The sequence below is a fragment of the Mustelus asterias genome, chromosome 4 (assembly GCF_964213995.1).
Source record: "Mustelus asterias chromosome 4, sMusAst1.hap1.1, whole genome shotgun sequence".
Lineage (NCBI taxonomy): Eukaryota > Metazoa > Chordata > Chondrichthyes > Carcharhiniformes > Triakidae > Mustelus > Mustelus asterias.
Window position 1 is genome coordinate 93409759 of NC_135804.1, and position 12977 is coordinate 93422735.

Sequence of the window (12977 nt, forward strand, 5' to 3'; positions counted from 1 at the left end):
ATGGCCCCCCCTTCACTCCAGCGAGGTCAGACCGTCAGCTTGCGGGAGAGGTTAGCAGTCCTGGAGACTTCAGCCTCGGACCTGCTAATGATAGGCAAACTGCGGTTTTAATATTTAAGTCAGCTCCACGCCGATTTCCGGCGCAGAACTGACGACACCAGAAATCCTGGCCCCGGATTCGCACGGAGGCAGTGGCACCCAGTGGGGAGCCCGCTAAACAGTCTCTGCTGATGTCTCCCAGTTGCACTGCTAGGGCAAGAATCACCCTCTATATTTTTTAATGTCCACCATCATCTCACTAAGTGGCAGGGGTGATTGGTAAGCTGGAGTAATGCTGGGGAAACACCATCACTCCAGTGGAGAAGATCGTGGCTGCTTGCCGTCTGCTGCCACCGCATATGTTGAGGGTTTTGATGAAATTAATTACAGGCAACAACTCTATCCAGCTCTGCACAGGCCTCGATCTAGCTTAATTAATCTAACAATTAAATACGGTCACTACTTGACTATATCCCCTGACTCGTAAGGTATACATGAGGTTTTACTGATATGGTGTCACAGGCAATAGTGAACGTCAGTGGAGATCACAGGGAATAGTGAACATGGAAGACTGTACTCCATGCCATAATGTGGAGATGCCGGCGTTGGACCGGGGCATTCTCCATGCCTTACACATGGTGGCGTCGCTATGCAGCTTCTCCAAGGTAAATGCCATTATCTGCATTGGCAGGCGTACAATATCACAACAGAGAATATAGGTTATGTTTTCAGGAGGTGAAAGAATGATCAAGGTTGAGAATTTTAATGTTTAAAATTTTAGTAATCAAGTGAACTGTGAAGTCAAAGGGAGCATGAGAAGACTTCTCAAGGCAGAAAAAGTCTTTTGCAGACTATTTTAATGAACCTGTCTGCTCACACATTGTGATTTCAATTGCAGTCAAACCTCCACCTTTGGATCTGACGAGCCTCTCAACAATCAGGGGTCACTACAATCATTCTTGCGTCGGCAAGACGTGGAGTATGCCATTGTAAGTATACTCACTCGTGTGAAGAGATTTCTCTTTCCTTTCATCCTCTATCTCCTTCCAGTCCTGAGGTTGCCTACTCTTGCTGGAGTATAATTCCATACTCATTAATAATTCTCAGGGACATTGCTAAAGTGCAGATAGTGAAGGCTGGATTTTCTGATTGGTGTTATCATAATCAATTTATTTGCCAGCATTAAGAGCATAACATTCAAGTTGGAATGTCAGCAGACTATGCAGCCATAACACGCATCAGCACCAAGCCAGATTCTGTTTTCAGTCGATGCTCACTCACTGTCACTTCCAGCAGTTGTCATTGAATGAAAATCAGGAGCAGAAACCCTAGCTGATTTTTCTTCCCCAGCCAATAAGCTCTGTGGTGCCTGACGTGCTACCCTGTCTCAAAGTCGTTCACACAGCATCTGGGCCTCTCCAGATTAATCCCCGGGCGGCAAAGTGACACAGTGGTTAGCACTGATGCCCACTACGCCAGGGACCCAGGTTCAATTCACGGCTTGGGTCACTGTCTGTGCGGAGTCTGCACATTCTCCCTGTATCTGCATGCGTTTCCTTCGGGTGCTCCAGTTTCCTCCCACAGTCCTAAAGTGCTGGTTAAGTGCATTGGCCATGCTAAATTCTCCCTCGGTGTACCCAAACAGGTGCCAGAGTATGCCAACTAGGGGATTTTCACAGTAGCTTTGTTGCAATGTTAATGTAAGCCTACTTGTGACACTAATAAAACATAGCATAAACATAGAGACAAGAAGCTTGTTGGCCGATTGAGAAAATTGTGTCATAACTATGCACATAGAGGTAAACTGCCCCTCAAATGAGGGGCAACATATAAAATAATACTAACTGCTCCCAATGAACAAAAGCAACTACACCCTGTGTGGAAACAGATAAGTAATTTGAGCATAAGAAATAGAGATAGTGGTAGACTATTTGGCCCTTTGAGCCTCTATCATTCAGTATGATCATGGCTGATCTTCTACCTCAATTCTGGCTTCAAAGACTATTCCATATCCCTTAATTTCTTTAGTATCCAAAGCATTGTCAATTTCTGCCTTGAATATGTTCAACCATTGTGCATGCACTGTTCTCTGAGTTAGAGAATTCCAAAGATGCACAAGCCTTTGTTTGAAGAAGTTTCTTCACTCCTCAAGCCCAGATAGCTGAGCCCTTATTCTGAGGCTGTGACTCGTGTTTCTAGATTCTCCAGGCAAGGGAAATATCCTTCCTGCATTTACTCATGCTCATTAAGCATTTTATATGTTTCAGTGAGATCATCACTCATTCTCCTAAATCCATGGAATATAAGAATGTGGCAGCAGAAGACCATATGGCCCATCGAGCTTGCTCTGACATTCAGTATGGCTCTGGCTGAACTTGGGCTTCAACTTCACTTTCCTGCCCACACCCCATTCCCTTGGTTACCTGAAAGACCAAAACTCTATCTCAGCTTGAATATATTCAATCATGGACTGTCCACAACCCTCTGCAGTGGAGAATTCCAAAGATTCACAACCTTTGAGTGATGACATTTCTCCTTATTTCAGTCCTAAATAATCAACTCCTCATCCTGAAACTGTGCTCCCTTGTTCAAGATTCTCCAGCTGAAGAAGAAGTACCTCTGAATCTACCCTGTGAAGTGCCTCAAAAAATTCTAATACACTTGTCAAACAGGATTCCCCGCTTGTAAAAGCATGTTGCCTTGTTAAGTGCATGCCTGAAAAATAGATAATTGATGTCAGGCTAACTGACCTGTAGGTCCCTGTTTTCTCTCCCACTCATTCCTTGAATACAGATGTTCCATTTGCTAACTTCTCATCTACCAAGACTTTTCCAGAATTGAGGGAATTTTGGAAAATCATAGACAGCACATCCACTATCTCTGCAGAAATCTCTTTTAGAACCCGTGCCTTTCCACTCAAACTCTCCTCTTAGGACAACCTCCCATCAGTCTGGTGAACCTTTGTTGCATTCCTCCAACGTAAGTAGATACATCCTTAAGTAAGGAGACCAAAACTGTATACAATTATGGTGTGGCATCACCATAACCCTATACAATTGCAGTAAGACTTCTTTACTCTTATATTCCATTCAATCTGTGACAAAACCTAACATAGCATTTGCCTTGTTGTACTTCCACATTAACTTACTATTTTTCATGTATGCGGACACCAGGTCTCTTTGAATATTAATGTTGGCCAGTCTCCCACTTTTTAATCTATTTTTCTTTCCGAAGTGGATAACTTCACACTTGCCCACATTATATTCCATCTGCTAGATTTTTGACAACTCATTCAAACTGTCTATGTCCCTTTAAAATCTCTTTGCATTCTCCTCCAGGCTTAATTTCCCGCCTAGGTTTGTGTTGTCAGCAAAGTTTGAAGTGTTACACTCAGTTGTCTCAATTGATATCGATTGTAAATAGCCGAGGCCCAAGCACTGATCCTTGTGGTACCTCACTAACTAAAGTCTGCCAACTTGGAAATGACCCATTTATTCCGACTGTCTACTTTCTATCCATTAACCAAACCTTGCTAATATATTGCACCAAATTTCGTAAGCCCTAATGTTATGTATGACCTTGTATGACACCTTATCAAATGCTTTTTGAAAATCCAATGCATTTTGAAAATCCAAATGCATTGCATTCACTGGTTCCCCCTTATCTACCCTGCTAATAGATTTGTTAAACACTGTTGCTGTTTCATATATTTCTGTTGTATCTGCCTACTTCTATTCAGATTCTCTAACTGCTCTGTTATCACGTGCTTAATAATAAATTCCAGCATTTTCCCTGTTAGTGATGTCAGGCTACCTGGTCCAAGGTTCCCTGTTTATTCTTCCTTCTATCTTGAATAGTGGGGATATGTTTGCTACTTTCCAATCCATGGGGGCTGTTCTAGAATCTAGCAAATTCTGGAAAATCAAAACCAATCCACCTGCTCTCTCTATCACTCTTTTTTGAAACCCGAAGATGCAGGCCTCCGGGTCCAGGCGATTTATTAACTTTATATTCTATTAATTTCCCTAGTTTTATATGTTTTAATCGTAAGATCCCCAAGTTCCTCATTAGTTCCCCACTATTTCCAGAATGTTTTTGTGACTTGTATGGTGAAGACAAATAAAAAGTAATTATTCAATGCCTCTGCCATTCACATATTCCATGTTATAATTTCCCTTATCTCTGCCTCTAAAGGGCTCGCATTTACTTTCATTAATCACTTTATTTTTACGTACATACAAAATCTTTTACAATCTGTTTCTATCTGTTTGCTGATTTATTCTCAAATAGGATTTTTCTGTCTCCCTGTCAATTTCTTGGTCATTTGCTGCATTCTATCCTCTTCTGCTCCTCAGGCTAACTGCTATTTTTGGCACCGTTATAAGTCTCCTCCTTTAATCTAATCCTATCTTTGATTTCTGTTGTTAGCTACGGTGAGATCACTTTTCCTATGGGCATTTTAACATTTAAGGGAATGTATATTTGTTGCAAATTATGAATTCATTCTGTAAATGTTTGTCATTGCTTAGCTACTGTCATATCTTTCAATTCAGCTTCCAGAGCTACCTTACATTGGGAATCAAATTTGAGACATTCTGATCTGTTTTGCCTCGTTCACTTTTCATAGAATGGAAAAGCAAAGAAGGAGGTCATTTAACCCATTGTGTCTCTGCTGACTCTTTGAAAAAGTGCCCAATTTAGTCCATACCCCAGCTTTATCCCCATAACCATTATCTGGATGGGTGCAGCTTCAGCAACATATAACATTCATTTCCTGCACCACCAGTACAACATGGCAACAGTGTGTACCAGCTTCCAAACCAGTGACTTCTCAAAGAACAAGGATAGCAGGCACTTGTGAACACCACCCACAGGTCCATAGAATCCCTAAAGGCGCAGAAGGAGGCCATTCGGCCCATCGAGTCTTCACCGACTCTTCGAAAGAGCATCTTACCCAGGCCCACCCCCAACTCTATCCCTATAGCCAAGTGCGTTTACCATAGCTAATTTACCTAACCTACACATCTTTGGACACTAAGAGGCAATTTAGCATGGTTAATCCACCTACCCTGCTCAACATTTGGACTATGGGGGTAAACTGCAGCACCCGGAGAAACCCACGCAGACACTGAGAGGAAGTGCAAACTCCACACATTCACCCAGGGCCAGAATTGAACTTGGGTCCCTGACGCTGTGAGGATGATGTGGAGATGCCGGCGTTGGACTGGGGTAAGCACAGTAAGAATTCTCACAACACCAGGTTAAAGTCCAACAGGTTTATTTGGTAGCAAATACCATAAGCTTTCGGAGCAATGCTTTCTGACGAAGGAGCATTGCTCCAAAAGCTTATGGTATTTGCGACCAAATAAACCTGTTGGACTTTAACCTGGTGTTGTGAGACTTCTTACTGTGCTGTGGGGATCAGCAGTGCTAACCACTATGCCCACCGGTCTATTGAATCCACAGAATCGCTAAAGTGCAGAAGGATGCCATTTGGCCCATTGAGTCTACACCGACTTTCGAAAGAGCATCTTACCCAAGCCCACCCCGACCCTATCCCCATAACCCCATGCATTCACCATGGCTAATCCACCTAGCCTGCACATCTTTTGGATTGTGGGAGAAAACTGGAGCACCCAGAGGAAACCCACACAGACATGGGGATGAAGTGCAAACTCCACACAGTCACCTAAGGCCGGAATTGAACTTGGGTCCCTGATACTGTGAAGGTCAGCAGTGCAAACCACTGTGCCACCATGCTGCCCCTCCAAGTCACACACATCTGTACTTGGGAATATATTGCCAATTCTTCAGAATTGCTGGGTTAAAATCCTAGAACTCCCTACCTAACAGCAATGTTGGTGTACCGACACCACACAGATTGAAGCAGCTAAAGAAGGTGGTAAAGGGCAATTGCTGCTGGCCTTGCCAATAATATCCATGTCCAGAAACAATTTTCAAAGATGTTATAAGCTGCAAAGCAAAGTATTCTTTTCCACATTTTCCATATTTCTTTCCTCCTTTCCCTAAGGAACCAAACACAAGAACATACAGACTTTTGGTTCTTGATTACAGTGGTTATTCTCCACACTTGAGCCAGTGATTCAGCGGAATTAGGATGTTTCATCATGCAAGATATCACAAAGTCACAATCTGATTCTCGCTCAATGCACTTGCATCTTTTCGAGGGTGTTCACCAGATTGCAGACAGTACCCCTTCTCTGGCTCTGAGTTACAAGAGTCAATGGTAATATCCAAGCAGCCATCCAAATTGAGATTAACTAACCCAGCACAGACCATGAATTGACTGATATGTGTGGCTCAGTTTTTGGGCTGTGGAAGGAAACTGGAGCATCCGGAGGAAACCCACGCAGACATGGGGAGGAAGTGCAAACTCCATACACTCACCCAGGGCCAGAATTGAGGTTGCCTGAACTTATTAAGCTGTCGTGCCCTGTCTGATGTAACTATTGGCTGAATTTGGTGATCAGGTGTGAATATATTGGTTATACTCTTTTTCTGGCAACTTTCTGGGGCTGAATTGAAGGAAATGATTATGACTCTTAGTAATTAATTAACCAGATAGGTTTTTGCTGAATTTATTTTAGATGTTTTTTATTTGAAAGATTCTTATCTAATTGTTAGTATGACTTATTATAGGTAAGAGTATCAAGGAATCAGGATAAAAAGTGGGTGAATTGAGTTGTATACATCAAACATGGTCCAATGGAATGGTGGAACAAGCTGAACAGGCGAGAGCACTGAATGATATGTTCCTATGGGCAAGATTTTCCAGCTCCCCTACAGCATATCTTCCAGCCCCGCCAATATCTACACTGTTTTGTCACCACCAAGGAAACCACTGAGGTGCCTTCGGTGGGACCAGAAGATCCTGCTGGTGGGAGGGGCTAGAAAATCCCGTGCTATGTTTCTGTGTGGTGTTTGTGGTGCAAAGATCTTAAGCCAGACTTTTTCTTTTCTTTTCTGAAGCAGGTGGAGTACGGCCAACTGCATCACACCAGAGAGTCAATGCAATTCAGCCCGAAGCTTTTATGGCACATTCAATGGGGAGAGTGACGAAAATTACACAGCAATGGTAAAAAAATAACACACATATGGTCATAGTTCTGTGCTTGTGGAATAGTGGAGCGTCATGGGGACCATTTCCTTTGGTAATACACAGGATAACATTGCTCAGGGCAGCTAGGATTCTGGAAAGGGTCTTAGCCAAGCAATAAGCTCCTTATTAGTAGATATAGGAGTAGAATTAGGCCATTTGGCCCATTGAGTCTGTTCCACCATTCAATCGTGGTATGCAAGAAACCCAACATCTTTTTGGACATTATCTCAGATGCGAGGAAATTGGCAAAATCCAATTGTGGGTCAAGTGTCTTTCATTCCTCCTTGCAGCGTAGAACACTTTGCCCGAAAGTTGATCCTTGGTGCAGCCTTAATATGCCTTAAAACCCCCTCGGCAATTATAGTACAAAGTTGAGGTCGTAAAAATATAGTGAAGGAAATTAAATATAAGCTGCTGTAATAATGCAGAATCCAAATGGCAATTTCCAGTTTTGAGAGCAGAAACCGACAATCAATTAACAAAACCATTCACCGTGGTGAAATGTGAGTTTACATGCATCAAAGCTAAAAATCTAGGAAACAAGGGACAGGGAAATCAAGGGATTATTTTCTTAATCTAGAATAATTTTAGATTTGGAACAAATCACCGTGGAAGGCAATTGAAGGGTAAATGAATTTAAAAGACATTTGATCTGCTTCTGAATAGAGAAGTGGTCTTGGTTTACGGTGAGAATGCAAGGTTGATTTATAAAAACTGAGGCGTTTGTTTAATCTAAAGGCCTTTTCTTTCTTTGCTAAAATGAAAAATGTTCCTGTGGATGTTGTGATCAAATCCTGGTAATAGTCTCCACAACAGATTAAAAAGAGATTCTTATCTCAGATTGGAACTGTTTTTACAAAGGTGTGGAAATTCTTCATACTGTTTATTGTTAGAAGCAGATTTTGAAATTAAGGTTTGCGCCCAGCCTGCTTCTATCTCCTTCCCAAGATCTACAAACAGATTGTCCCAGCGGCTTCATCATTTCAGCCTGTTTAGTCCCACGGATCTGATTTCTTCCTATTTCAACTCTCCTCCAGTCTCTTCTGGTCCTTCTAAAATCTTGCAACACTTTCCCTAACCTATTCCTTTTCATAAAGGAGGCCCAGTCTCTCTACACCTCTAAACCGCATCAAGATGGCCTGGTTGAATTCTGATTTTTCCTTGAATGGAGGCTTAATCAGTCCTCAAACATCACAACCCTCATCCATCCAGCTGAACTTATTCTTACATTAGGCAATTTCTTCTTGGACTCTACTCATTCCTTCCAAATAATGGGAGTTACTATGAAGATCTATATGTGTCCTACCTATGTCCGTCTTTTCATGAGATACCATCAGTCCTACGTAGATCTTCTCCCTCAACTCTTTTTCTGGTACAGTGATGATTGTATTACCGCTGCTTCCTGCTTTTGCTCAAACTGGAAACTTTCATTAACTTTGCTTCTGATTTCCACCCTTCAATTACCTTCACAATCTAAATTCAACTCTTCCATTTCCTTCTTCAACTTCTCTATTTGTCTTCAAGGTAGGCTGCCAACCAATATCTACAATTAGCCCACTCTCTCTTTCACTTTGATTACACCCTGCTTGTTATAAGAACTCTATTTCATTGTCCCAGTTTCTTCACGTTTGTTCCATCTGCTCTGATAATACCTCCTTCCACATCTATGCTTTCAATATGTCTCCCTCTTTCCTCAACCAAGGATTCCTCTCCACTGTGGTTGACAACCATTTCTCACTTGCCTTATTTCTACCACCCCAAGCAAGATGTCACCACCAAACATGTCTTCACCTCCACCCCCTATTCAGCCTTCCAGGAGGATTGTCTAGCTGTGACATTCCAACACCAGCTCCTCTTCCCACAGCACCTTCCCATGTAAGCACAGGAGATGCAACACCTGCCCTTTCACCTCCTTCCCATCAATCAGGACCTCAAACACTCCTTCCAAGGATAGACTAATTTACTACATTTCATTTGCTGTTCTTCTCAGAAATGGGAAAAACAAATGCGGATCGGATGATCAATTTGCTGAGCACCTCTTTTCTATCCCAAAGCATGATCCTGAGCTTCCAGTTGGCTTGCCAAATCAATTCTCCATCCCAATCCCATTCTGATCTCTCTGTCCTCGATCTTTTACACTGTTCCAGGAAAATTCAGTGGAAGCTTGAGGAGCAGCGCCTCACTTTGCAGTTGGCTACTTTATAGCCTTTCTGACTCAGGATTTGAGTTGAAAAATTTCAGGTCATATCTACTGATCTCATTTCTTTTGAATTGCAAGTCTGATCATGATTCTACTGCTGCTATTTGTATGTCTTGTTGCCCACTTTTTGTTTCTTTCCTTGTCGTACTAGCATTTCCTTTTGCCTGCAGCTTCGTCCCTTTTATCATTTAAAGTTTTAAAGTTTATTTATTAGTGTCACAAGTAGGCTTACATTAACACTGCAATGAAGTTACTGTGAAAATCCCCTAGTCGCCACACTCTGGCACCTTTTTGGGTATGCTGTGGAAGAATTTAGCATGGCCAATGCACCTAACCAGCACGTCTTTCAGATTGTGGGAGGAAACCGGAGCACCCGGAGGAAACCAACGCAGACATGGGGAGAACTTGCAGACTCCGCACTAGTGACCCAAGTCGGGAATCGAACCTGGGTCCCTAGTATGTGAGGCAGTAGTGCTAACCACTGGGCCACCCTCTCCTGCCTTCCACCCTATCACATACTTTCTCTTTTATTCTTTCCTCCCCTTCCTCCTGAACATGCCGCTGTACTTGTTTAAAAACAAAAAAAAACCTCACATTTTAATAGCACCTCTGAGGTTGTAAACGTCCTAAGGCACTTCACATGAACATTATCAAACAAAATTTGTTTTCAAGAAAGTATTATATCACTATTTTATCCAGTTCTAACAAAAAGTTGTTGAGCTGAAACATAACTGTTTCACTCTCCGCAGATGCTGTCTGATCTACTGAGTATTTCCAGCATTGTTCTCGTTTTATATTTCCAGCAGCTGCAGTATTTTGCTTTTGAATGCATGATAATTGTCACGAAATACATTAATCCCACAATTTGATTAATTGATATTGTTATCCCCAGGAACGCTCGAGCTCGGTATATAATGGTAATGGCAACAATCAATGGCCCCGAACGTTAAACCTGGACTATCTAGCCTTGGACTTCAATGCAACATCTCCCTCTCCTGTTCAGAAGGTATTTTCTCTTGATTTTGCTTGATTGGGTTACATTAATGCAGACCAGTTTGCTACTTGAAATAGATATAGCAATGATAACTGAGTGAAAGTCCAGAGCTGGACATGTTCTCACAAATACTAACACAAAAAGACTATGCTATACCTCTGAGTGCAAAATGCTCGTGTCACAAAGTAAGAACAAACATAAGAAAGGAATGAGAGAAAGATTTGGAGAAAATGTGTGTGTGGGAAAATAGGTGTGTCAGAGTATGGGAGTGCCAACAAAATTGGGAGAGAGAAAGCAAAAGAGTGAGTGAATGTGTATGACTACAAACAAAGAATGAAATAAAGTAAAAGTAAGAGTTTGCAAGAGTAAAACCATAAGAGAGAGAGTAAGAGCGATAAATAGTATGAATTAAAGACCTGATACATCTTACTTAGCATTTAATAGATTGTTTGTTTCTTTTGATCTTATACACAGAAACCATTCCTTTCATCCATGCTGGAAGAGCGGGTAGACTATGTCCAGGTCGATGAACAGAAGACCCAGGCTTTGCAGAACACTAAGCAGGAATGGACTGATGTGCGGCAATCCTGTAACCTGTCAAAAACTTTAAAATGACAGATTTTTATTGCACCAAAACTTTACCAGCGAGGAAGAAGATGCAAACTAGATCAATATGGTTTTGGAAATAACCGATTGAAAGACTGCGTTGATTTCTTTTTTAAATTAAGAAGTGAATGGACAATGAAAATAGGCAGCTTAAAAATTGCAGACTCTGCCAGAGATACAAAGAATATGTTGCATTTCTAACAATGATGCCACCACATTAGTTTATATTGAGCAATTTTTGCTTTATATTTTGACAGCAATTCTTTTGATCAAGCACTGTGTCAAATTCAATTACGAAAAATGCCAAGTGATTTTATTAATTGTTGAAGTAACCCTTATTTTTTTTTATTGCAAATCTATTGTGAAGAGCTAAAGGCCAAAATGCAGGACCCGAGGTTAGAAAAAAACGAGTAAAGGAGAAAAACATGGTAAAACCAAGAAAAGTCATGTATGACACTCAGCTTGAATTTTAAAAGCCTGTCGATTATAAGAGAAATCAAAGGGTTAAGAAGTTTCATAACTTTGAAATAGGAGGAGATCCCAAGGAATTCTTGATTTAAATGCAGCAGAAATTTAGAAAAGTCAGAAACTGTGCACGGCGATGTTTCTGGAGCTGAGAGAGGAGCTAGACAGGAAAGTTGAGAGGAGCATTTCTGTGGCGGAATTGACCGCATTGGGAGTGAGACACATTTTGGAGGGAAAGTCATACATGAGCCAGCATCAACGTTTAAGAGAGAGAGTTTATTATTGTCACAGGTAGGCTCACAGTAACACTGCAATGAAGTTACTGTGAAAATCCCCTAGTCGCTACACTCCGGCACCTGTTCGAGTACACTGAGGGAGAATTTAGCATGGCCAATCAGCACCCGGAGGAAACCCACGCAGACACCGGAAGAAAGTGCAAGCTCCACACAGACAGTAACCCAAGCCGGGAATCGAACCCGAGTCATTGGTGCTGTGAGGCAGCAGTGCTAACCACTGTGCCATCCCATGTATCCTGTATGTTTTCACGTTTTCCTGTATCTAGAAGTACAGGTGAGCTGTTCAGAGATGGGCCATATACAAAGGCAGTATTGGAGTTTAAGAAGAAGAGTTCTCAGTTTTGAGTAAGTGTACAGGGTGTAAGCACTGATTTTGGTATTTTGAACAGGTGGATTTCGCCAAAGACAATGACAAATATACCAGTTTTGTCCTTTGCTTGGGATTGTAATCATTTATAAGCTGAAGATTTATATTTTTTTTTACAATTTTTGATTTTACCTTGCATCCTAAAATTAGCAAAGACAAACCCCTATAAATTAGAATTGTAAAAGTTTTTGGAAAGCTGTAATAGAACTGCCGGACAGTTCCACAAGTCTTAATGACATTATGTCCAATTTATCTTCAATTTCTAATCAATTGGAAATTTCTGCCTCATTCTAAGGTTCCTCTTTTTGTTGGAATTACTATTACATTTATTGCACTAGTTTATCAGGTAACATTTTGTTCAAATTGCGCAGAACTGCTTATTCTAGGACAACAAGGAGGAAAAATGAGATTTCTAATTTAACTCAGGAATAGAAATATCAATAATGATAAAACGAATGCTAGAAATATAAAATTTTTAAAAAACAGAATGCTGTAAGGATAGGCCAGGTCCAAAATCATCAGAAAAGAGAAAAGATAGATTTGTATCTTGGATAGAGTTCCTTTATAAGAACAAACAAAGAACCTACACCAAAATATTAGCCTCAAAGATGTTGACAGACCTGCTGTGTATTTCCAATATCAGCTTTTATCTCTCTCAAACCTCATTCACTTAAGAATTAAAACTGGCCTATTTTGTTCCATTTATAGAAGCGTCAGCAGTTGATCACAATTTTTCAGCAAATTTATGAGAGAACAGTCTAAGAGAAGTACTCTTCAACCCCATCTTAATGCAGCCTAAACTGGGTTCTACACAATAGCAGCAACATCCCCTTCTCTGGCTAAATAGCAACCTGAAAATTATTCTGTTCTGATTTCTATTTCGGCACAAA

General features: G+C 41.2%; 1 protein-coding gene across 5 annotated transcripts in view; it reads left to right on the forward strand.

The window, feature by feature from the left end:
* Positions 1-12156, forward strand: part of gab3 (GRB2 associated binding protein 3) — a 136712-nt gene extending 124556 nt beyond the window's left edge. For 4 of the 5 annotated variants that reach the window (XM_078211369.1, XM_078211372.1, XM_078211371.1 and 1 more), the window contains 4 exons: positions 938-1028; positions 7030-7135; positions 10252-10365; positions 10828-12156. In XM_078211369.1, the coding sequence (XP_078067495.1) occupies positions 938-1028; positions 7030-7135; positions 10252-10365; positions 10828-10968 (452 nt within the window). In that variant the 3' untranslated portion in view covers positions 10969-12156. The remainder of the gene's footprint in view (positions 1-937; positions 1029-7029; positions 7136-10251; positions 10366-10827) is intronic. The other variant, XM_078211373.1, reaches the window with a different exon arrangement.
* Positions 12157-12977: the final 821 nt, after the last annotated feature.